The sequence below is a fragment of the Microcaecilia unicolor genome, chromosome 11, assembly GCF_901765095.1.
Source record: "Microcaecilia unicolor chromosome 11, aMicUni1.1, whole genome shotgun sequence".
Taxonomy (NCBI): Eukaryota; Metazoa; Chordata; class Amphibia; order Gymnophiona; family Siphonopidae; genus Microcaecilia; species Microcaecilia unicolor.
Genome location: NC_044041.1, coordinates 700,663 through 727,701, shown reverse-complemented (window position 1 = coordinate 727,701; position 27,039 = coordinate 700,663). Strand labels below are relative to the sequence as shown.

The 27,039-nt window shown below is 44.5% G+C and overlaps 1 protein-coding gene across 1 annotated transcript in view; it reads right to left on the bottom strand.

Annotated features, from left to right (window-relative positions):
• Positions 1-575: 575 nt before the first annotated feature.
• Positions 576-27,039, bottom strand: part of LOC115479528 (proline dehydrogenase 1, mitochondrial-like) — an 83,566-nt gene continuing 57,102 nt past the window's right edge. The window contains exons 12-13 of the mRNA XM_030217482.1: positions 12,847-12,935; positions 576-1,673 (exon numbers count right to left, since the gene is read on the bottom strand). Coding sequence (XP_030073342.1) covers positions 1,483-1,673; positions 12,847-12,935 — 280 coding nt within the window. The 3' untranslated portion in view covers positions 576-1,482. The remainder of the gene's footprint in view (positions 1,674-12,846; positions 12,936-27,039) is intronic.

The following is a 27,039-nucleotide window of genomic DNA, read 5'->3' as shown; positions in this document are numbered from 1 at the left end:
AGAGCTTGGGACAAGTACATAGGATCTCTAAGGAAGTGATAGGGGAGTAGATGGCACAGATAGACAGATTGGATAGCCCATATGGGCTTTATCTGCCTACATTTTTCTCTGTTTCCATTAGGTCACTTTTGCACTCTGTTTACAATGATCAGTCAGCCTAAGTCGTAGTGCTCCTTTATCAGGGAATGGTGTTCATATTTACAGGGTTCCTTCAGTAAGGAATAACTTTGTCAAATCTTACTGTAGATATATGGTAGGCAAAAAAAAAAAAAAAGAAATCTCTTCACCATTGACAGAGAATTTCAATTTTCCTTTGGAATCCACCTGAAGAGACAAGAGAAAATCTTGGAGTCTTATCAGTTAAGGCTTTGGCTTTTAATGCAAGATGTAGAAGGAGGAAAGCTCAAATGGGCAGTAGCTCTGTTCACCATCAGTCCCATGTGCAAGAAAGCACACCAGAGACGTTAATTTTGTAATGAATATCTCTTTATTAGTTTAAACACATACAAAAGGTTTCACCTTACAAATCCAGTGTATAGAAATAACGGGCAAAAAAGTGACACAAGCTGATTTTCTCACTTGGAACTGTTCCTATATGTGTAACATTTTCCATTACTTATAATAAAGCAGATGCCTCCCCCACCCCAGCACTGTGTAGTACTCTTACAGAAAGAGACAAAACAGTTGAAATGGTAGAGGTAGGGGAGCAGTGAAAGGGGGTAAGGGGTCTGGAAGAAAGGTGTTTAAACCCTTAACCTCCCCCCCCCCCCCCCAATATAGACAGTCAGTCTGCTTGATAGCATAATCTGTTTTGTATTCATTCTCTTCATTTTAGGAAACAGAAATCATTCATGTTATATCATCACCACATTAAAAAGGTATTGAAGAAGCTGTTCCAGTCTGCTCCCTATAAATATATTAAAATTGTCTATATTGTATAAAATACACCACTGTGGGGTTAACTAAAAGCTTCATAGGACTGGTAGATTGCACCAGTTTTTGGTAACCTCATTTCAGTCCTAGCCCCAAACTACAACTCACCATAATTCAACCAGATGAAATGATGTCAGTAATCAACTGGGCATTACATTTGTTGGTTCTTTGCTGCTATCAGGTTGACGACTCCAGTGATCATAAAGCCAGTACTGCAATCAGTGAAGACGACAGCAGCTTGCACCCAACTGATAGGATCTCAGAGTTCCCCCCCCCCCCCCCCCCCCCCCCAATGATCTAGGAGTGACCTAGTAGAGGAATTGTAATAGCTGGGTTAAGTATAGTCCTAAACTCTTCTGATTTTGATGGCTCAGGTAACTTTATAATTCAGTTAGTTGATAGAGAAGGGGTGGGGTCAGGCGTCCTGAAAACAGTGGGAGTGGCAGTTAACTAGTCCTAGGCTCCTTGTAATTTGCTAAATAGGGTGGACCTGGGCTCCTTGCTGTTCAGAAGATAGGGTGAGAAGGGTGTCTTGTAGTTCTGTACATTTCAGTAGCTGGGGCTGTAGAAAAGGTTCCCACTCAAGAGGCGTCTCTTGAACTCAGCCCAGAGAAGGTCTCTTTCATGGACTGCTCCTTTCATGAATCCTCGGTTCTCCTGGGCTCTTCGGGAGAGGTAGGGCAGTACTTCATTCACTGGTCCATACGGGACATACTTATATACAGGATACCCAGCTTGACCTGCCACAGGAACACAAAACAAGCCAGAAATAACCATTAAGAAGGTGTACAATGTCCTAGGTGGTTAACACACTAACAAGGCCAGTGTAAAGCAGATCCGAACCCCTAAGTTGTTGCTTTTTTTTTTTTTTAAACTTGTGCCCCCTCACTTCCCAGCGTAATCACTTACCCCTTCCCCTGTGCCCCAGATCACTTCCACTGGCAGCAAACTGTAGGAGCAGCTCATTACACCTACTTTCCCTTAACACCAGAAGCATCTGGGGACCCACTAGTTTCAAATGTATTTAATTCCGATATACTGCCAGTGGCTAGTGCAGTGGGTTGCAGACCTGAAGAACCAGAGTTGATTCCCATTACTGCCTCACAATCAGCTATGGGTTGAAATCCCAATCTCCTTATGCACTTCCCTCTATCTTTCCTTACCATCCTTCCTACTCCTTACCCTTCCCTCTCTCTTTTCCTTTTGTTATCCCATCTTTGCTTGCATCTACATTTAACTTACATTTTCTCAAACCTCACAACTACTACGTTTACTACAATTTGTAATATTCTCCTCCAGACTTTGTAATTGTATTTACTATGTAAGACGCAAGGAGCCTGCAACATGTGGGAAAGCGCGGGGTACAAGTGTAATAAATAAATTCTGGGTAACCAGGTTCAATTCCCTCTGCAGCTCCATGTGACCCTGGACAAATCACTTAACTCTCCTTTGCCCAGGTACAATATACTACTAAGACTGTGACCCATCTGGGACACTGCAACTACCTGTACAATTGTATGTAAACCGCATTGAGTCATGCTCACAAAGAAGTGGCATATCAAATTAATAAACAAGAAATCAAATCTTTAAAGGAAAGAAGAAAATAAGTATGTCTAAGTTGTCCAGTCTCGATCCACCACCCCCCCTTCCAAACTCTGTACTGCATACAAACTCCTCAATATCCACATATGCGACCAATTTCTCGTACATCTGCACGCAGCTATGGAATTGCTCTACCGAAGGCCATAAAAACAACGCAAGACCTAACCATCTTCCGAAGGCTACTGAAAACAGATCTTTTCAAGAAGGCATACCATAAACTTCCATCTTAAATACTAAACAATACCATTACATATGATCTATACAAAACCGAACTTTTATCGCCTGACTGCTTAACCTCTTTGCTTTTAATGATCAAGCACTACCACTTTAAACCTTATGTCGAATAGGGTCTCTCTATAGCCGATGACCTAATGTATGTTACAACCCAATTTATTACTCAGGAACCTTCTTGCAATACCATAATGTATTCTTCTTTACCATGTATGTACGCACACACCATGATCTGTTCCATGTATATTATGTTCCATGTATGTTACCATGAATGTATGCACATTAACGCAATACCATCTGTAATTATGTTAACCGGAAATGGCAACCGCCATTACGGCAAATGTAAGCCACATTGAGCCTGCAAATTGGTGGGAAAATGTGGGATACAAATGCTACAAATAAATAAATAGCCAAATGATTCTGCTAAGAGAGATAGAAAATATGGTACCAGACGTTGAATAAACACTCTGGTAGATCATGTCAGGAGTTTGTAAGTGTTCAGCAACAGTGTTATGTGATCAACGTTTCTCATCCCCTAATTCTGTAAAAGTTGCCAAAAATTATGCAATCAAATTAAACAAGCTAATTTGCAACAATTGGCTTTTTAACAAGCATTTACTGGCACTAATTAAATTTAATTGCATTTTACACACCTAAAATTTACCCACAATTTGAAAAAGGGGCGCACAGAAATGGGGGGGGGGGGGGGTCATGGGAGGTACGGGGACATTCCTCAAGTTAACATGCGGTATAGAATATTGGGGATATGTACCTAATGCAGGCACATACATTTGCACCACATTTCAGTTGGCGCAATTCCCGGGCGTATGCGCTATTCTAAACTGGGAAGAATTTTAAGTGTGGCTTATAGAATAGCATTTTTCGGTGCCGACTTTTTTGGCCCCATATGTCTTTGCGTCTGATCACCTTAAATAGAGAACTGCAATAATCCAGATGGGTAAGGATTAGGGAGTGGACAAGCAGCAGCAGATAAATTGCCACAGGATGCATCATCCAAGATGGGAAGAGGATTGCTGCATGCGATTGAGCTCTATACCCCTTCCCTTCGCAAGGCAGCCGTTTCTCTCCACTCACAGCAGTACAGCAGGCCCAGGATCCTCTGGTTCAAACAAGCCTGATCATCGGTCATTTATATAACCCCTCCGCACATAGATTTTAAAGTTACGCTGTACTCGAGAGCTGCTGCATGCAAGTTATAGCATTACACAATTAGGGCCTAACCTTAGCCGCAATGATATTACCGCTGTCTGGGTAACTTTTCAGCTCCTCCTTCCCCTCATGCCTTCACCATAGATACTGTCAGGTCTATTAGAAGCAGTGGCATAGCTAGACCCGACTTTTTTAGGGGGGGGGGGGGGGGGGGTGGTGTACCAAGGGGGGGGGGGGCGGTGGGGGCAGTCCGCCCCGGGTGCACGCCGCGTGCCGGTCAGCGTCGTTCATTTCCATGCTCCCTCTGCCCCGGAACAGGAAGTATTAGTTTCCATTATCGCAAAAAACAAAAAAACAAAAAAAAAAACGCCCAGCTCAAAAACGTCCATTTTTTCGAAAATATGATTCGGCCCGCCCCTTCTTGGACCCGTTCTCGGAGATAAACGCACATGGAGATAGGCGTTTGCATTCGATTATGCCCCTCCACATGTTCCATCTTTGCTTATACCCTACAATGTCTATTAAAATGTTTTATTACATATTGTGTTGACATTGTAAGTAGTAAACTATGCCATACTTTGTATTATTTGAATATTTTTACTGCTGTAATTGCCTATTGCTCATGTTTGATTTACTCTTACTGTACATCGCCTTGAGTGAAAATGAAAAGAAACTTAAAAAAAAACAAGGCCCCTACCTAAGAAAACACAGCACAGCAAATATTACGGTGGGACCTAGAACATTAATATGCCTTTTGGGAAACCTAACAAGCTGAATTACAGATGCGCAAGTAGTAACGCCATGGAAACAGTACCTGGCCTCAGTCACAAACAGGTACAGAATTAAGTCAGCACAAAGTTAAAATATGAATATATGTAGACAAAAATTTAAACTCCAAGAAAGCCATACTCTGCAGGCACTGCAACACTAGAGAAAAAGAGCACCCTGCACTCTAAAAAATATAAAGAAAGCAGTGTAAATGTGCTGTGCAACTGACATTTTCCCTTTGCTGATTCAGAATAAAATCTTTCTACCTTTGTTGTCTGGTTGTTTTGTTTTTTTTCCCCCTATCATGTTTGTCCCAATCTCCAGTTTCTGCTTTCCTCAACAAGATCTGCAGTCCATCTGCCACTTCTTCTCTCCCTTCCTGTTTTCACTTCCTTTCCTATATCCCTCTTTGACTGATCGTTTCCTTTCAGCTTTCCTTCATTTATTTGCTTAGACTTCACTCCTCTTTTCTTTACATCTACCAACAGCTTTTCAACTCCCTCTCCCCATCCTGTCTCTCCTTCTTTCTCTCTGCATCCTTCCATCCAGCATCTCCTCTCTCCCCTACCCTCCCATCCAATTCTTTAGAAAACTGTGGCCTGAAGGCACATTTTCACAACAAAGGAACTCCCAACAGACCGGAATACAGTTTTAAACAAAAAAAAAACACTTATTTCACTCCACAGGATGGACAAAACAAGCTGAACAACTACATAGAAAGCTTCAGACATAGGATAAAATCACAACTTTCCAGCAAACAAAAGAAAATTCTGTACAATCTTACTCCATCAGAAAGAGCGGCCATAAGAACTCTACAAACTAACTAACGCATTATCATCAAACCCGCAAAGGAGGCGCAGTGGTACACAAAAATACATTAAAGAAGGGCACAGACAGCACTCAGACAATACATACTACAGGAAACTGAGGATCCCACACAGGATTATATAAAGCAGCTGAAAGACCTGATCAGAACATTTCCTAAACAAGGACAGCCACATCTGAAGAAACTCATACCAAACCAACCTTCTGTGGGCACATTCTACATGCTACCCAAAATCCACAAACCTGGAAACCCGGGCAGACCAATCATATCGGGTATTGGCACACTCACGGAGGAAATTCTGAAACCTCCCGTGCACAAAACAAACAGCTTCATACAAGACACCACAGACTTTCTGAATAAATTGAAAAATATCAAGCAATTACCACATTCTGGTCACGATGAATGTAGAATCACTATACAGCAACATTCCCCATGCGGATGGCATAGCTGCATGTGAAAAATTCCTAAAAACAGCCACACTGGACCATCAATCAATACTCACCAGAAACCATTACAAAACTAATCAAATTTATTTTAACTCACAACTATTTCCGCTTTAACAATGATATCTATCTACAAATAATGGGCACTGCGATGGGCACCAGGACAGCACCCCGATATGCCAACCTCTTTATGGTTGAGCTGGAAGAGACATTTCTGAATACACACCAGACCAAACCTCTAAAATACTACCGGTACATCGATGACATTTTTATGATTTGGACTGAGGGGGAAGAAACTGTGAAACAATTTTACAATTCCTTCAATACATACCATCCTACAATCAAGATTCAAAATTGACTACTCCCCAGAAAAAGTCAATTTTTTGGACACCACAGTCTCAATCAGCGATGGATATATACAAACATCCATATACAAGAAACCCACAGACAAATGCAGCCACCTCCACAACTCCAGCTTCCACCCTTCACATACAAAAAGATCCATTATTTACAGCCAAGCCACAAGATACCGCCGTATCTGCTTTGACCCAGAGGACAGAGACAGACACCTTGATCATGAAATCCTGACTGCATCCTTTGAACAGACAGGCTATAACCCCAAAATAATCTCCAAGAATATTGCCTCCTCCCTCAAAACACCCAGGAAAAATCTGCTACAGTACAAAGAAAAAAAAAAGCCACAGACAGAATCCCCCTTATAGTGACATACAACCCAGAGCTGGAAAAATTAAGAAAAATCATAAAAGATCTGCAGCCTCTATTCCAGGAGGATGAATTACTGAAAGAGATATTCCCATCCCCACCAGTGCTGGCCTTCCGACAGCCTCCCAACTTAAAACACAAGCTAATTAGAAGTAAGCTCCCAACACAGACTCAAAAAGAAAAGAATGGCACACATCCTTGCAATATATCCAGCTGCAAACTATGCCAAAACATTTCACAGGACCCCACAGTCATGCACAAAGGAAAAATATTCAACAAAGAAATCCTTTACATGCTCATCTTCCAATGTGGTTTACATCATTGTGTAAAAAATGTGACGAAGGATGCTATATTGGAGAAACGAGCCAGATGCTAAAGACAAGATTTAATTTACATAGACATCACATGAAAAATGCCAGTGGCAGCACTTTACAAAACCAGAACACTGTACAGTGACTTCATAGTAAAAATCCTGAAAGGTAACTTTAAAACAATACAGGAACGTAAGACCTTTGAAGTCAGATCAAATATTTTGTTACCCACCAGACAGGACTTAAAGATCTGGATTTTCTAGCCCATTATAAACCATAAAGTTGTAATGCTCTGTTTGTCTCCATGCATATCTACCTGCCTCTCACCCATCCACTCCCATCCTGTTAGACTGTCACTGAAATGCTTTGATGTTTCACTTATATATACTGTCATCTACCAACATTTGCTTATTTCCGATCTGATGAAGAAGGGCAATCTTCGAAAGCTAATCAAGAAATGTATTAAGTTATGTTCAATAAAAAAGGTATCGTCTTATTTTCTTTTCCAAGTTTTATTTTGTTTTATTTCTATTGCTAGCAAATTAGAAATTGTGCGCTTTCTGGCGGACTGTCTGAAGGGCTTTGTCTGCTCCACGTAAAAGGCCAATGCTCTCCTGCAGTCCAAGGTATATAATCTGCTTTCGCCAGGGCAGGTATGAGGATGGACAAGGAATGTTGGCAAGACAATTTACTGGTTCAGATATCAATAGAAATCAAACAAAATAAAACATGGAAAAGAAAATAAGATTTATTTTGTTTGATTTCTATTGATAACCTTAAGAGTAGACTAACACGGCTACCACACTCCTCTGGTTCAGATAGAACTCAGACACCACCTTTGGCAGGAACCTAGGGTGCATGCAGAGGACTACTATGTTGTGATGAAATTTGATATAAGCTGCATGCACTACCAAGGCCTGAAGCTCACAGACCCTAGGAGCTGAAGTAACAGTCACCAAGAAAACGACCTTCCAGGTCAAGTACTTCAGTGGCTCAAAAGGAGCTTTCATCAGCTGGGTGAGAACGACGTTGAGATCCCATGACACTGGTAGAGGTTTGACTGGGGGCTTTGACAAAAGCAAACCTCTCATGAAACGAACAACTAAAGGCTGTCCAGAGATAGGCTTACCTTCTACACGGCGATAAGCACTAATCGCACTAAGGTGAACTCTTACGGAGTTGGTCTTAAGACCAGACTCTGACAAGTGTAGAAGTTATTCAAGCAGGGTCTGCGTAGGACAAGAAAGAGGATCTAGGGCCTTGCTGTCACACCAGACGGCAAACCTCCTCCATTTGAAAGAGTAACACCTCCTGGTGGTATCTTTCCTGGAAGCAAGACTAAAGAGACACCCTCTGAAAGACCCAAGGAGGTAAATTCTAAGCTCTCAACATCCAGGCTGTGAGAGCCAGAGACTGGAGGTTGGGCTGTAGAAGCAACCCCTCTTTCTGAGTGATAAGGGTTGGAAAACATTCCAATCTCCACGGTTCCTCGGAGAACAACTCCAGAAGAAGAGGGAACCAAATCTGACATGGCCAGAAAGGAGCTATCAGAATCATGGTTCCGCAGTCTTGTTTGAGTTTCAGTAAAGTCTTCCCTATTAGAGAAAGGCATCTGACGCTAGTCTGTCGAGGGCCTGAAGCCTGGAACAGAACCGAGGGACCTTGTGATTGATCTGAGTGGCAAAAAGATCCACAGAGGGGGTGCCCCACGCTCGGAAGATCTTGTGGACTATGCCCATGTTCAGTGACCACTCGTGAAGTTGCATTATCCTGCTCAATCTGTCGGCCAGACTGTTTACGCCTGCCAGATAAGTGGCTTGGAGAAACATGCCGTGGTGGTGTGCCCAAAGCCACATTTGGACGGCTTCCTGACAAGGGGGCAAGATCCGGTGCCCCTCTGCTTGTTGGTATAATTCATGGCAACATGATTGTCTGAATCAATATGATTTGGTTGGACAGCTGATCTCTGAAAGCCTTTAGAGCGTTCCAGATTGCTCGCAATTCCAGGAGGTTGATCTGAAGACCTTTTTCCTGAAAGGACCAAGCTCCTTGAGTGTGAAGTCCATCTACATGAGCTCCCCACCCCAGGAGGGATGCATCCGTCCATCAGCACTTTTTGCAGCTGAGAGATTTGGAATGGACGTCCCAAAGTCAAATTTGATCGAATCGTCCACCACTGCAAGGAATTCTGAAAGTCAGTGGACAGTTGATTACATCTTCTAGACTTCCTGCAGTTTGATACCACTGGGAAGCTAGGGTCCATTGAGCTGATCTCATGTGTAGACGTGCCATGGGAGTCACACGAACCGTGGAGGCCATATGCCCCAGAAGTCTCAACATCTGCCTAGCCGTGATCTGTTGAGACACTCGAACCACAGACACTAGGGACAGGAGATTGTCTGCCCTCACCTCGGGGAGAAAAGCTCGAGCTGTCTTTGTGTTCAACAGTGCTACAATGAACTCCAATTTTTGAACTGGGGTGACATGGGACTTGGTATAATTGATGACAAACCCCAGTAGTTCTAGCACCTGAATAGTCATTTGCATGGACTGTAGTGCACCCGCCTCCGATGTGCTCTTCACCAGCCAATCGTCGAGATAAGGGAAGACATGCACTCCCAGTCTGCGTAGCGACACTGTGCCTACAGCCAGGCACTTTGTGAATACCCTGGGTGCAGACGCCAGACCAAAGGGCAGTACACAGTACTGAAAGTGCTGTGTTCCTAGCCAAAACTGAAGATACTTCCTGTGAGCTGGTAGTATCGAGATATGGGTGTAAGCAACCTTTAAGTCCCGAGAGCATAGCCAATCGTTTTCCTGAATCATGGGAAAAAAGGAGCCCAGGGAAACCATCCTGAACTCTCGAACTAGAAATTTGTTCAGGGTCCTTAGGTCTAGGATGGGACGCATCCCCTCCGTTTTGCACAAGAAAGTACCTGGAATAGAATCCCAGCCCTTCTTCCCCTGGTGGAACGGGTTCGACCGCATTGGCATTCAGAAGGGCAGAGAGTTCCTCTGCAAGTACCTGTCTGTGCTGGGAGCTGTAAGAATGAGCTCCTGGTGGGCAATTTGGAGGTTTGGATTCTAGTTTGAAGGTGTATCCTAACTGGACTATTTGAAGAACCTACCGGTCGGAGGTTATGAGAGGCCACCTTTGGTGAAAAAACATCAACCTCCCCCCTACCGGCAAGTCGTCTGGTACAGACACTTTTACAGAGGCTATGCTGAACTGGAGCCAGTCAAAAGCCCGTCCCTTGCTTTTGCTGGGGAGCAGAGTGAGCCTTAGACGCATGCTGTTGACGAGAACGAGCGCGCTGGGGCTGAGCCTGGGCAGGCTGCCGAGAAGCAGGAGTGTACCTATGCCTAGAGTAGGAATAGGGAGCACTTCCCTTCCCTCCAAAAAACCTCCTAGATGAGGAGGCTGTAGCAGAAGGCGCCCGGTGGGAGTGAGAATCCATAGCATCATTATGCTTCTTAATCTGATTAACAAGATCCTCTACTTTTTCTCCAAAAAGATTGTCCCCACGGCAAGGAACATTCGCCATCCGCTGCTGGACCGAATGATCCAGGTCAGAGACACGCAGCTATGAGAGTCTGTGCATCACTATACCCTGAGCAGCGATCCTGGATGTCACGTCAAAAGTGTCAAAAGTACCCCTGGCCAGGAACTTGCGACACGCCTTCTGCTGCCTGACCAGCTGGCGAAAAGGCTCGGCCAACTCCGCAGGGAGTGCATAAACCACGCTGGACAGTTGACTTATCGAGTCCCACAAGTGTACGCTCGTGAAGAGCTGGTATGACTGGATCTCGGCAGCGAGCATAGCGGCCTGATACATCTTTCTCCCAAAAGAGTCAAGAGTCCTAGCTTTTATGTCTGGGGGCGCCGAAGCATAGTCTCTAAGTATTCCTAGCTCTCGAGAGCAGAATCCACCACCATGGAATTGTGGGATAATTGAGACCTCATCAATCCAGGTTCACCGTGGATCCAGTATTGGGACTCAGCTTTCTTGGGAACCACAGGGCCAGACAGAGGGGCGGACCAGTTTCTCATGGAGGACTTCCTTCAGTACCTTATGGAGAGGGACTGTCACAGCCTCTTTAGGTGGAGAAGAATAATCCAGGACTTCCAGCATGTCAGACCTGGGCTCATCCTCAACCTCCACAGGGAAAGGAATAGTCGTAGCCATTTCCCGGACAAGAGAGAAAAAAAAAAAAGACTCTCTGGTGGAGATAGTCTTCTTTCCAGCAGAAGAGAAGGAGATTCCCACGAGCGCTCCTGCTCAGTGTCAGACACTACCTGTGTTAAGGTTCTCTGACACTGGATCTGTCTCGACGCCGAGGAACGATGTCCTCTGTGGCGATGTCGAGAGGTCAACGCCCGATCAGACTGCGGCGAAGCTCCCTCCACCGATGTCGAAGGGGAGTCTACCTGGGTGGCAACCGACGCAGATGCCGCAGGCGGCACCGCAGTCGGAGACCTCACCACAGGTGAAGGGCCAGTCACTGCTACAGCAGATGGCAGAGAGGGCGCAAGCACCCCCGACACCAAAGCTGATTGACGCAGTAAGCAGTCTAGAACTTCTGGAAAAAAGGCCTGGATACGCTCGTCAAGACCGCCATCGGAGAAGGCTGCGGGGCCGGTGGAGCAGGCGGTGTCAGAATCCATGGAGGCTCGGTCGACTGCCAAGAGATCAACGCATCGGCACCTCCTGCACCAAGGGGGAGTGGTCCTCTCGGCGGCGATGCTTCTCGGGTGCCGACTCTCTCAACGCCCCGGAGCTCCCGGTACCATGCATCGAAGGAGAAAGATGACGGTGCTTCTTAGCCTTTGCTCGACGTCAGTCATCGAGACTCCTCGGTACCGAAGAGGAAGGCATGGAATCCTCACGTCTTCTCGGGGCCGGGTCCGATGAAGGTCGGTCCCAGGGGGCCTGCATAACAGGAGGCCTCGAGACAGGTGGAGACCCACTCGACGCCTCACTGCTCCCAGCGCGAGTTAGTCTCTCAGCAACCATTACCTTGCTCCCTGACGTCGATGCTCCTGTCGATGTTGACGCCGCCGACCTCGGTACCGATGTTCATGTTGAAAACCGGACTGAGCCCCTGAAAGCTTTTCCTGTTGGGCTTCTCAAGACACTTGGGTCTGTTTCTTCATATGAAGACACAGACTACAAGCAGCTGGGCTATGGTCAGGCCCAAGGCACTGGATACACCAAGCGTGGGTATCGGTACCTGAGATGGTCCAGTTGCACCGAGTACAACGTTTGAAGTCGCTGGGTGTCTTCGATGACATGGAAGAAAACACGGCCTCGGCGAAATCAAACGACGCGATTGTGCCACAAAAGAAAAGCACAAAAAAAGGGAAATAAACCCACCGCGCGGCCAAAAGGTCAGCCGCGTCGAAAAAGAAAGGAAACTTAACAGGGAAAAAAAAAAATATAAAAGAAGTACAGGAACTAAATCTACTTTTTTTTAATATTTGAAAGAAAAAACAAAAAGAAACAAAACGAGTCTCACAGAACTTTTTCCTGGGCCTAAGAAAGGAGCGACACGAAAAACGAACCGCACCTCACCTCAGAGAAAAAAAACTAGAGAGGCACGTTCGCGCATGCGTGGTTCGCGTTGCTCGCGCAAGGGAACTCTCCAGAAAGACTTTTATTTTGCTTGCAAAACTTTTGCCAGTTCCTGGGCCACCGCGAACGTTGACCCAATTGTGAGAACAAGCAGCCTGCTTGTCCTTGGAGAAGAGACCTTACATTGGATTCACCAAACAGGCAGCCAATGAAGACTTCAAAAATTAAGTCTTATGCACACGTCAAGCAAGAAAAATCAGACTTACCAAGGGGGAAAGTAATCTGATCACACATGCCCAATAACTGGCCGAAGTAGACCTTGTTGTCAGAAGGCTGGATGCCCAACTCATTCATCCTGTAACCACAAAGGAGAAAAGAGACACAGCATGAGTTCAGGTCAAAGGAACCGGGCACAAAGGGATTTCTGTTTAAACAGGTAAATACACTGATACTACCAGTCCCTGGCGGGACGTTAATGTTCATACAAATGACATGGCATATGGATGCTACTCCTCTTATCCAACATTAACGCTATATACAGCATGTAGATTGTATTTGGGACACAGCTTTTTAGTGTTATGCAGTACACAGTTGTGCCTATGAGAGGGAAGCGCTGTCCTACTCCAGAAGACTAAGCAAAAGGGCATGATGTGCTGGTAATGGCCTTCCCCCTGCTCGTCCTATTATCATTCCCTCATTTTTAAGAGTGGAAAGAGCTGTTTCCTATGGCCACCATGTCCTTTCATTTTGTGCCTTGTTAACAATGGAACATCACTATGCACTCACTTTAAATCTATTTTAGCACTCTTCACTTGTATCTTATTAGCTTAGCATATACATCAGTGTTAAGGGGCCATCTTCAATGCAGGGCTCTCTACCATTTTCAGCACTTTTCTAAACCTCTGGCACCATCTAGTGGTGATCCAGGGAAGCCACAGACACAGGATGCTAGCAGGGTGCATCAGCAGGTTGGGGGGGGGGGGGGGGGGGGGGGGGAAGAAGAGGTATAGTCTTCAACTGCTGCACTATAAAAGATAACTGAATAGGAGATATACATACATAAACACGTTATTTATATACATACATACATACATATATAGACACACGCAATATATATATATATATATATATAAAATTTATTTATTAGGATTTATTTACCGCCTTTTTGAAGGAATTCACTCAAGGCATATATATACACACATATATATATATACACACACACACACACACACACAGTGCAATCCGCTTAAGTGCAAGGGTCTGGGACCAAAGAAATGCATGCAGTTAACCGGAGTGTGCACAACCACTGTGACCCAAAGAAGCTTGACATCTGATAAACATATGTACAGTACTGTTTATTATTATATGTACAGTATACAGTCTCCATTAACTCACGTTAGGCTTGCTTGAAGTAATCAGTTATAGTCCTCTGTACACCATTGGGTCTGTGAGTTCTATAGACTACGCCTGTCAGACGGTAGTGGCCTCGAGATAGGCACGGTGTTTAGATTCTCCAGCACTCTTGCAAAAGTGACAGGAGGAGGTTGTTGAATTTCATCAGCATGTGCCTCGCTGCTCACTTCTTCATCTGTTTCATCATCAACTGTTGTTGCCTGCGTTTAGGCGCATATCTCGACATCAGTGCTGTCAGCTGTTTGTAGATCGTAATCAACAGCCATGTAGCGATGAAACTCCTCTTCAGTAACACCGGCTGGGATGTCAATAACCTCTTCATCCGACGCGTTTGCAACAGCTGCATCTGTTTCGTCCCTCTTCACATCCTTAAAGCTTGCCTGCTTGTAGCAGTTCATAATGGTTGCCTGTGTAACATGATTCCAGGCTTCTTTCTGCATATGTAGGGAATCCAACCGTGATAGATAACGAGCCAGTTCAACAGCACGTTTATCCTTGCCAGTCTGGTCATCCATAACGCTCATCAGACGATGTAGCACAAGAGCCCGATAATGTTGTTTGAAATTGGCTATTATGCCCTGATCCATAGTTTGGATCAGAGAGGTAGTGTTTGGTGGCAGGAAGACCACCTTGACGTTAGACTGCCTGACATCATCCCTGTGTGGAGCACCATTATCACAAAGCAACAAAATCTAACACTTTTGTGTCCGCATTCTAGTGTCTAACTTCTCTAGCCACTGCTTCCAAATTTCCCCAGTCATCCATGAATTTGCGTTAGTTAAGCGACTTCCTGTGTCATACGAGGCTTTCTTGAAGCAACGGGGCTGTTTGCTCTTTCCAATGATGAGGGGTTCCAACTTCTCACTCCCATCCATATTGCAGCAAAGGAAGACCGTCAGTCGGTCCTTCGACGTTTTACCTCCAGTAGTTTTGGCATGTTTGAATGCAAGTGTTCATCAGGAATCGCTCACCAGTAGAGACCATTTTCATCAGCATTGAAAATGTCATGAGGTGCAAACTTGTTCAAGATGGTAGGAAGAACTGAAACAACCCAATTTTCAGCACCAAAGTCATCAGCGTCTTGCTTCTCACCATGCTGCAATTTTCAGCACCAAAGTCAACAGTGTCTTGTTTCTCACCATGCTGTTTCTTGAATTTTATGTTGTTCCTCTCCTTCCATCTTTCCAACCATCCAACAGTGGTTTTGAAATCAGTTAGTCCAAGACTTTCAGCTAGCTGGTTAGTTTTCTCCATAAGCAGTGGACCACTGACAGGAAACTGTCTGCTCCTGACTCGAGAAAACCACCGAAGAAGAGCATCTTCTAACTCCTCAGCTTTTCTAGCCCGTTTTCGTTTCAGTTGTGGATTCATATTGTTTTGCCAGTCTTCCAGAAGCTGGTCTTTCTGCTTCAAGACACGTGAAATTTGACTGGGATTGACACCCAGCAATAGATGCTTGACTTTGTTTTCTAATTTTTTAAGAACTTCTATTCGTTCAGCCAGTGTTAAAGTCTTACAGTTCCGCCGCGACAACCCCAGTGTACACTCTAACAACATTCTTTCACTTATTCTGCCTGTGGCAGTTAAAGGGGCGGTAAATTTGAAATCTCGTTGGTTGTCAGGCGCCAATTACATAAGTACATAAGTAATGCCACCCTGAGAAAAGACCAAGGGTCCATCGAGCCCAGCATCCTGTCCACAACAGCTGCCAATCCAGGCCAAGGGCACCTGATGAGCTTCCCAAACGTACAAACATTCTATACATGTTATTCCTGGAATTGTAGATTTTTCCCAAGTCCATTTAGTAGTGGTTTATGGACTTGCCCTTTAGGAAACCGTCTAACCCCTTTTTAAACTCTGCTAAGCTAACCACCTTCACCACGTTCTCCGGCAACGAATTCCAGAGTTTAATTATGCGTTGGGTGAAGAAAAGTTTTCTCCGATTTGTTTTAAATTTACTACACTGTAGTTTAATCGCATGCCCCCTAGTCCTAGTATTTTTGGAAAGCGTGAACAGAAGCTTCACATCCACCTGTTCCACTCCACTCATTATTTTATATACCTCTATCATGTCTCCCCTCAGCCGTCTCTTCTCCAAGCTGAAAAGCCCTAGCCTCCTTAGTCTTTCTTCATAGGGAAGTCATCCCATCCCCACTATCATCTTAGTCGCCCTTTGCTGCACCTTTTCCAATTCTACTATATCTTTCTTGAGATGCGGCGACCAGAATTGAACACAATACTCAAGGTTTCCATACTCCATGTGCGCGCTTATGCGGAGTCTTTCCTGCAGAGGAGCGGTCTTAAACCATGCATATAAGCGAATCTTGCACTTATCAGTGGTGCGCTAAACCGAAGTTTGTCCCCATAGAAATTGATGGCACCAGAAATTGATGGCACCAAAAATGGGACCGAAGTATGGCATGCAGTTAAACAGAGCATGCTCTTATCCGACATGCACTTAAATGGAGTGCACTGTATGTGTATATATATATATATATATACATATACATATATACATACACACACAAACATATATATAATTATGTTTGTTTTCGATGTATCTTTAGAATTGCAACAGGAACTGCATTTGTGTCTTTAGGAAAAAAATTGTAATCCTGCTTTTGTATAAAGGTGTTTAATTTTTGTCTGTAGCATTTCACTAAAAGGGTGATGGATTATCTGAACTGAAACAAGCGTGGAGGCTCTCTAAGCGGGATGAAAGGATATCGATTAGTACTTGGTATAGATGGGCAGACTGGATAAGCTATACTGGGGGGGTTTATAGAATACATGTAGCAGCCAATTCCGCAACTAAAATTTATGTGCAGCCATTTATGTCAACTAAAACCTGGTGTAAAAACTTGCACATCTTATTTAGGCATGTGATCCGTGCATTAGAATTTACACGACCCACTTTACAGAATACGCTTAGAAAGTTGCACATGCAAATTCTAATTATGATAATTGCCTGTTAAACAATTAAGTTGGACGTGCAAATTGGCTGGAAGCTTGGAGGCGGGGCTGGGATTCCCTGCCTGGACGTTGGCCCCGTTGGTGAGTAGCTGTTACAATGTATACTCATACGTATTGTATTGATTTGAAGAGTGATTGTTAGATTGTTAGCTAGTTATGCTATTGGGTTTTTGTTTTTTGCTGATATGTTATAGGCTATAATGGGTGGTTCCCCCTGAGGAAGAGCTACGAAATGCGGTCTCGCATTGGGGAACTTTGGAGTATACCAATGGTGTGGGTTTAATTAATTTATCCCTGGAAGTCTCCCACTTGCCTGAAGCACTTCATGGCTGCCTTTAAATTAAAGGTTTGAACAAAGAAAGTTATGTTTAATGTAACATTGTATAATGCGGAGGGGGGAGGGAGAGACGTAAGGAAGTCGAGGTCCTAATTGGTGGACCTGAGAATAAGGGATACAGGATTTGGGGGGGGGGGGGGAGGGGGGGGGGGGAGGGAAGAGGGATGCAAGCAGGGCACAAGTCTTAACTAGAAAGGATGTAGAACATAACAATGAAGCTGACATAGTGGAGGTGCAAGTGGGGGGGGGGGGGGGGGGCAGAGGCTGGGATGTCCCCCTCGAGTACAACAGTGGACATCTATGGACATAGGCACACACTTCCAAATCCAAGAATAGTAAGAATACTAACGTGGAATGTAGGCGGAGTTAATTCGCCAATCAAACGTTCTAAGATTTTACAACAATTAAATAGGCAGAAGGCAGACATAGCACTCTTGCAGGAGACGCATCTGAACCAGATTAAACATGCCAAGCTCAGCACCTGGTGGGTTGGGGATTGTATAGCAGCAAATGCACAAGGTAAAAAGGGAGGAGTAGCGATACTAATTAGAAAAGGCATAGCCTCTGTAATTAATCCACTTCTGATTGATACTGAAGGCCGCTATGTTATATTGGAAGTGGTAGTTGGGAGACAGAAACTGCTAATCTGTAATGTTTATGCTCCAAATAGATACGATCGGAAGTTTTATCAAACTTTGATTAATTTTTTGCTTAGGCAACCGCACGCAGCTATAGTGCTGGGGGGTGATTTAAATGCAACTTGGGACCCCTCTCTGGACAGATCAGCCCCGGAGACGGCCTCTTCATGTTATAATAATAGAGGCCTCTTACAGTTGAGCCAGATGTTGGGCCTGGTTGATGTGTGGCGGGTGCTGCACCCAGGTGAGAAAGACTATACACACCTGTTGCGGGCCCACTCCACTCAGTCGAGAATTGACTATATTCTGACATCATGTCAGATGTTTGGGGAAGTGACAACAGCGGAGATAGGACCGTACATGGTGTCGGACCATGCCTGGGTTAAGATAGAATGGATACCAAGCGGTACAACCCCACAGGAATATAAATGGCAATTTCCCCTGGAGTTCAGCTCAGATCCAATGCTTAAAGGCAGATTACAAGCTCGCTGGGCGGAGTATAGTACTCATAATCAAGAACACATAGAAGACCCAGTTTTGTTTTGGGAAGCGGCTAAGGCGGTTCTTAGAGGCGAAGTGATAAGTCACACGCACTTTGTGAGGAAGACACGAGATAGAAAGATCTTGCGTTTAAGTAACCAACTTTGTAAGACACGGAAGAGATATGGGGAGACACACGCGATAGGTGATAAACAACAAGTGTTGGAGCTTCAAACCGCCTTAAATGTACTTTTGCAAGAAAGGGCACACAAGTCACAGCTATACTATAGATATATGCTTTATAAACATGGTAATAAAACAGGCAAGTTGATGTCAAAAATAATTAACCCCCGGGGAGGGACTAAGAACATTTTGGCACTGAGACAAAGGGGGGGGAGGGCTCCACATAAGTACATAAGTAGTGCCATACTGGGAAAGACCAAAGGTCCATCTAGCCCAGCATCCTGTCACTGACAGTGGCCAATCCAGGTCAAGGGCACCTGGCACGCTCCCCAAACGTAAAAACATTCCAGACAAGTTATACCTAAAAATGCGGAATTTTTCCAAGTCCATTTAATAGCGGTCTATGGACTTGTCCTTTAGGAATCTATCTAACCCCTTTTTAAACTCCGTCAAGCTAACCGCCCGTACCACGTTCTCCGGCAACGAATTCCAGAGTCTAATTACACGTTGGGTGAAGAAAAATTTTCTCCGATTCGTTTTAAATTTACCACACTGTAGCTTCAACTCATGCCCTCTAGTCCTAGTATTTTTGGATAGCGTGAACAGTCGCTTCACATCCACCCGATCCATTCCACTCATTATTTTATACACTTCTATCATATCTCCCCTCAGCCGTCTCTTCTCCAAGCTAAAAAGCCCTAGCCTTCTCAGCCTCTCTTCATAGGAAAGTCGTCCCATCCCCACTATCATTTTCGTCGCCCTTCGCTGTACCTTTTCCAATTCTACTATATCTTTTTTGAGATACGGAGACCAGTACTGAACACAATACTCCAGGTGCGGTCGCACCATGGAGCGATACAACGGCATTATAACATCCGCACACCTGGACTCCATACCCTTCCTAATAACACCCAACATTCTATTCGCTTTCCTAGCCGCAGCAGCACACTGAGCAGAAGGTTTCAGCGTATCATCGACGACGACACCCAGATCCCTTTCTTGATCCGTAACTCCTAACGCGGAACCTTGCAAGACGTAGCTATATGTGAAACTTTTCGGGCCTTTTATCAAGAGCTGTACGCTTCCCCAGAGGAAGACGGTCTGTTAAATCAGATGTATTTAGAAAATCTGGCTTTACCAAAGCTTACAATACAAGAGTTGGACAGTCTCAATCAATTAATTACTGAGGATGAAGTCAGTCTAGTTATTGCCCGCAGCCCGCGACTGAAAGCCCCGGGACCTGATGGTTTAAGGGGAGAATTCTATAAATTAATGGAAGGAGGAGTTATACCTGCAATTACTAGATTTTTGAACCAATTGATAGAGAGACAGAGGTTACCCCCAGACTTGAATAGGGCTCAAATAATAGTTTTGTTGAAACCGGGGAGGGACCCTCTAGAGCCGACATCGTACCGGCCTATCTCCCTGTTAAATTATGATACCAAGTTGTTTGCAAAAATCTTGGCTAATAGACTGGCGAGGCTGCTCCCAAGGTTGATTCATGAAAGTCAAGTGGGATTTGTGGGAGGTAGAGCAGTGAGTAAAAACTTGAGAGCAATATTGACATCACTAGAACACAGCTCGCAGGCGAAGGTAGCATCATTGCTGATCAGCTTTGATGCGGAAAAGGCCTTTGATAAGGTTCACTGGAAGTTTCTTTTTGATACGATGGAACATTACGGATTTTCAGGGAGATTTGTTGAGGCAATTCATGCTTTATATGCCAACCCATGTGCCACTCAGAGTAAACGGGATAGAATCGGAAAGTTTCTGTATTAGGAGGGGCACGAGGCAGGGGTGCCCATTGTCCCCTCTTCTCTTTGTTTAGGTTTTAGATCCCCTTATCAGAGATATCATGGCAAACCCTTTGATCCGGGGAGTTGGCTTAGGGACCCACATGTTTAAGATTGCAGCATTTGCGGATGACATTTTGGTACATCTCACAAACCCAAGGGAATCCTTAGACACGTTATTGGAAACCTTTCGTGAATATGGCGACTACTCAGGTTTCCGTATTAATCTAGACAAGTCAGAAGCGCTGGCTTCGCCAGAGGTGAACCAGAGGGACTGGGTTCCTGAATTTCCGTTGAGATGGGCCAGAGAGTCTTTTAAATATTTAGGAATCCGACTCACAATGAATACATTAGATTTATATCAGTTGAATGTTAAAATCTTACTGGAATATACTAAAACTAAATTGGACTCTTGGATGAGTCTGCCACTGTCATTAATGGGACGGATACATGTAGTACAAATGGTGTTTCCGCGCTGGTTGTACGTTCTTCAAACTTTACCCATACGCCTATCGCGGTCTGATTTGAAGCGGATGATGCACCTTTTTAGTAGATTTTGTTGGGCAGGCAAAAAGCCTAAAGTTAGCCAAAACCTGTTAATAGGGAGCTGGAGACAGGGGGGAATGGGTATCCCGGATGTGTTCCTATATAATCAGGCGTGTTTGCTGCGCCACTTAGGAGATGTGGTGAATGCCACGCAGTATTACACACCTATGGGCTTGGAGGAAGCTTTTTTTGCTCCCTATGATATATTAGCATTGCTCCATTTACCTCGTAGTCAGCTCCCTTCTAAATTTAAAAAAAGTATAATACTACAGCCCCTTCGAGAGGCGTGGCAGTGGTGGATGCGGCAAATGGGGGGCCAACCACACGTTACAGATCAAATCCCAATCGTAGGCAATCCTGTTTTTGAAGCAGGGATAGATAACCCGACATTTGGCAGATGGCAAGGGCTGGGCATCACAAGATTGGAACACCTATTATTGGACAATGGGGAAATGATGACATTTGACGCTCTTCAAGATAAAGTGGGATCAGCTTGGGGCAATAGATTTGCCTATGCACAGGTCCGACACTATGTGAAGTCCCTGAGCCAAGTACCCCTGAGAGGGCGGATGGGGGAGCTGCTAAGGGTTTTCTCTTTGAGGAGTTGCAGATAGAGAAACAATCTGTATCAGCACTGTATGGGGCACTGGCTAGGCGTAGGTCCCAGAGGCAATATGTTGATCTTAAGCGAAAATGGGAACAAGATTTGGGGACCTCCCTGGCAACATGGGATGTGTCAGCTACCTTGAAGGGCATACGGGCGTTGGTAACAGATGAGAGGCTGAGGGAGTGTGGTTATAGAGTGGTCCTACGGGGGTATATGTCTAGAACACAACTGGCTCATATGTTGGGGCCGGACAACTCGGGTTGTTCTAAATGCGGAGGGGGTCCCAGCTCGTTATATCATGCATTATGGCAATGCCCCAAGGTGCGCATGTTTTGGCAGAGGGTAAGAGGGTTTTTGATTCGATTGGGGAACAGAGTTCAAGGAACGGAGCGGCAGTTTCTGTTGGATCAACCAAGAGCGTTTGCCCCATTAGGCGCCCCCGCTATAATGTTATGCAGGAAGCTGAGCTTGGTAGCGCGGAAATGCATTATGCAATACTGGGTCTCATCGGAAGGGCCAGCTTACTGGCACTGGCGCAATCAGGTGCATCTCCTGGCCTCTTGGGAGGCTAGGGATTCAAAACAATCGCCTAAACGTAGAGTGCGCTTTCTGCAGATTTGGACACCATACCTGCAAATGCTTAGTCCAAGGGGACGTAGTCTGCTTGTTAATGCCTGATAAATAGTGGAACAATGGAGAGTATGGGTAGCCTGGAGTAGTAAATTTAGTCTAGAGTGGAATTCTGCTTGCAAGGGGGGGAGGTATTGGGTGGGGGGTTGGAGGGGTTGAGTGAGATGTAAATGGCTAAAGCTTGGCAGTGATCTAGAGCTTTGATGTTTAGTTTACTGATATTTTGTGATAAGCACTATTTTACCTAATGAAGTATTCAAGTGTATGATATTAGGAACAAGAGTCACTTAAAACCTAATGTTAGCATGGGCCAAGGAATTGTTAAGAGGGGAGGGGGGAGAAAAATGGGGACGAAAAGTGTTTGGCGAAGTTGAATATGTTGTAAGAATGCTGTTTTGTATATCAAGCAATGCTATATGCATATTCTACATTACTTTGTATTGTGAGAATTGTTAATAAAACAGTTTAAACATAAATTAAAGGTTTGACTGTGTGTAGGATCACAGAAGATTCGTGTGACTTTGCAATCCCCAGCGTTTCCCTGTGTGCTTTTTTATCACAGGGATAAGAACTTTGGCTTTATATTGCAGTGAGGTTTTTTCCTCTCTTCACCTGAGAACTTGTTGGATACAAAGATCAGCGATATCCACTACTACTACTAAGAACTGGGTCTGGTATGCCATTGTTATCTATGGCTTATTGACTGATCTTTATTGAGTCTGTGCTCTGATATACAGAGACTGAAGAAACTGCAACTCAGGGTTTACGTTTAATGCTCACTGTGGGACTTGCATATGTGATTAGGGTATAAGTGTAGTGTGGATGGCAGTGCGAGTGAGTTACAGGGATATTTAGTAATTTTTTAATGCACTGATTTGTTTTCACTAATAAAGATTTTGTAATTTATATAGAACAGGAGTACTGTTTGTTATTAAGGTACTTCCTATTATATGTATATCCCCTATTAGGACTAAGACGTTAACTTTTAACTGCCAGACCCTCGACCATTCTTCTAAGGTTCGTAGATCCCTTCTCATCGTTTCTACTCCCTCCAGGGTATCTACTATATTGGCTATTTTTGTGTCATCCGCAAAAAAGGCACACCTTTCCTTCCAACCCTTCAGCAATATCTCCCACAAATATATTAAACAGAATAGGCCCCAGCACCGACCCCTGAGGAACTCCACTGCTCACTTTCCTTTCCTCAGAGCGGATTCCATTTAACACCACCCTCTGCCACCTGTCGGTCAACCAGTTTCTTATCCAGTTCACTACTTTCAGTCCTAAGTTCAACCCTTTCAACTTATTCACAAGTCTTCTGTGGGGGACCGTATCAAAGGCTTTGCTGAAGTCCAAGTAGATTACATCTAACGTACGTCCTTCATCCAGTTCTTTGGTCACCCAAAGAAGTCAATAAGATTCGTTTGACAGGATTTTCCTTTGGTAAAGCCATGTTGCCTCGTGTCCTGTAACCCATCGGCTTCTAGAAACTTAAATATCCTTTCAGCAGCGACTCCATTATTTTTCCTACCACCAATGTGAGACTTACCGGTCTGTAGTTTCCCACTTCTTCCCCATCTTCACTTCTGTGAAGAGGGACCACATCCGCTCGTCTCCAATCTCACGGAACTTCTCCCGTCTCTAAAGATCTATTAAATAAATCTTTAAGAGGTCCCGCCAGAACAACTCTGAGCTCCTTCAGTATTGTGGGATGTATCCCATCCAGCCCCATAGCTTTGTTCACCTTCAGATTCTCCAGCTGTTTATAAACTCTTTCTTCCGTAAACGGCGCAGTATCCACTCCATTCCCAGATGTTCCCTTAGCAGCCGACTGCGGTCCTTCTCCAGGATTTTCCTCCGTGAACACCGAAGAAAAATAATTGTTTAGTACATTCACGTTACCTTCATCACTCTCCACATAGCCATTCTCATTATCTTTCAGTCTCGCAATTCCATTCCTCTCTCTTCTCCTTTTTCCAATATATCTGAAAAAGATAGTCATCTCTCTCTACATCTTTAGCCATATTTTCTTCCGCTCGCGCTTTCGCTAGCTGTATTTCCCTCTTCGCTTCTTTGAGTTTAATCCAACAATCTTTTCAGTGATCCTCTCGTTGCGTTCTTTTGTATTTCTTGAACAAAGCCTCTTTTACTCTTATTTCTTCAGCTACTTGTTTGGAAAACCATATAGGCTTCCTGCTTCTCTTGTTTTTGTTTACTTTCCTCACAAAAGATCAGTCGCCATATTAATAGCAGCCTTTAGCTTGGACCACTGCTTTTCCACATCTCCTACGCCTTCCCACACCAACAGCTCCTTCTTCAGGTATACCCCATTTTATCAAAATCAGTATGTCTGAAATCTAGTACTTTGAGTTTTGTGCGTCCACACTCCGCCTTTGCCCTTATATCAAACCATACGGTGTGATGATCACTATTAGATAGGTGGGCACCCACTCGGATATCGGAAACACTACCTCCGTCCGTGAGCACTAGATCCAGCATCACCCCTTCCCTCATGGGTTCTGTCACCATTTGTCTGAGCAAGGCACTTTGACAGGCATCCACAGTCTCCCTACTTCTGTCCGATTCCACAGACGGAACGTTCCAATCCACGTCAGACAAATTGAAATCTCCCAACAGTAGCACCTTCCCTTTCCTACCAATCTTTTGAATATCTTCTATCAGATCCTTGTCCAACTTCTCCGTTTGCGCAGGAGGTCTGTAGATAACCGTGTGGATACAGGTTCCATCTTCTTTTTCCAGGATGATCCATAAAGCTTCTTCCTTTCCTCAGGGTCCCCGCATTTCAGCCGCTCTGATATTTGCTCTCACATACATTGCCACTCCTCCACCTCTTCGGCCCTTCTATCCTTCCTAAAAAGATTATAGCCCGGTACGGTCACTTCCCACTCATGGGAATCGTTGAACCACGTCTTTTAATAGCAGCAATATCCAAGTTTTCTTCAAACATCAGGGATTGCAAGTGTTGAACCTTTTTATTTAGACTATGAGGGGAAAGGGAAATGGGACTTGATATACCGCCTTTCTGAGGTTTTTGCAACTACATTCAAAGGGGTTTACATATATTCCGGTACTTATTTTGTACCAGGGGCAATGGAGGGTTAAGTGACTTCCCAGAGTCACAAGGAGCTGCAGTAGGAATCAAACTCAGTTCCCCAGGATCAAAGTCCAATGCACTAACCACTAGATTGGGTGTAGAGAGCTGCACGGGAACGGGGTTTGCGGGAATCCCGCGGAACCCGCAGGATAGAAGCAGTTCTGTGGGGTTCCCGCGGGGACGGAAACAGTTCTGCGGAGTTCCCGCGGGGACGAAAACAGTTCCTGTGGGGTTCCCGCGGGGACGGAAGCAGTTCTGCAGGGTTCCCATGGAAGTCTAAGCTACACCTGCACCAGCCTCTCATCTACCGAGTACCAAATTCTTTGAGTGCTGTCTCTTCCTCCGCTGCCTCTTCCTCCTTGCTTTAGCAGCACAAATGTGGAAATTTTTTCCATTAAGGAGGTGGTAGAGACAAATGTTGATGGAATTCAAAAAGGTGTGGGATGAACAGAGGATCTCTAATTAGAAAATGGAAGTTATAAAAAAACTAGAAAATGGAAGTTATAAAAAACCTAACCTTAAATGGCTGCATGTGTGTGGATGTGTGAAGTAATGCTTAAATGGTGACTCTGGCTGTGATTAACTAGGGCCAATACCGGGCAGACTTGTATGGTCTGTGTCTAATATATGGAAGTCTGGCTTAGGATGGGCTGGAAAGGGCTTAGACAGCAACTTCAGTGGCTGGAACATAAGGACAGTTCTGGATAGATTTTTATGATCTGTGTCCCACAAATGAGAAGATGCATAGACTGGAGTGGAACATAAGGATAGGGCCAGATAGACTTCTATGGTCTATGTTCCAGAAACACAAAAGAAACACCATAATCAAGTATACAATATCACAATCGTTGATTTAATCATGAATTAATAATGAGTGTGGCTACTGGGCAGACTGGATGGACCATTCAGGTCTTTATTTGCTGTCACATACTATGTTACAATTAATCCTCTTTGCTCCTGGGCTGATGAGCAGACCTCAGCTCAGACACAGGCATGAGCATCAGATGTCACCTGACCTACTGGTGCGTGCATGTGGTGACCTCTCAGCACACAGTGTCAGTAAATCAGAGACAAATCTTACAGGTGCACACCAGAGTGTTCCAAGTTTCAGCTTCCATTCCTCCCTTGCCTACAGTGCTGTGGCTCAAATCCAGAGAGAGACTGAGGGAGCTGACTGGAATTTTCTTTTATGTACCATTAAATTCTTACAGTGATGGGTGGGGATGGGTTAAATTCTTGCGGGGACGGGTAAGATTTCTGTCTCCGTGCAACTCTCTAATTGGGTGGCAATGCCGGTAATTAGAAAGTAAAACCGATGCTGGGCAGACTTCTATGGTCTACGCTCTTATCATGACTGAATACATATGGATGGGCTGGAGTGTAATTTTAAGGGGCTTTGAAGTTAGCTTTTAGTACAAGAACAGTGCTGGGCAGACTTCTATGGTCTGTGCCCTGAGAATGGCAGGGACAAATCAAACTCGGGTATAAATTATCACATACCATGTAAAATGAGTTTATCTTGTTGGGCAGACTGGATGGACTGTACAGGTCTTTATCTGCTGTCATTTACTATGTTACTATGTTGAAATGATAGCAAGAAAACTTCATGTCCACCTTGTAATCAAAGAAATGATGTATGTTGCAACGGCATCTTTAGCTTACGCGTCACGTGCATTCCTCTTACGAGAAACAACTCCAAAAGGCACAGGTGCTGGATCTCACTGGGTCAGTTTTGTGCTATACT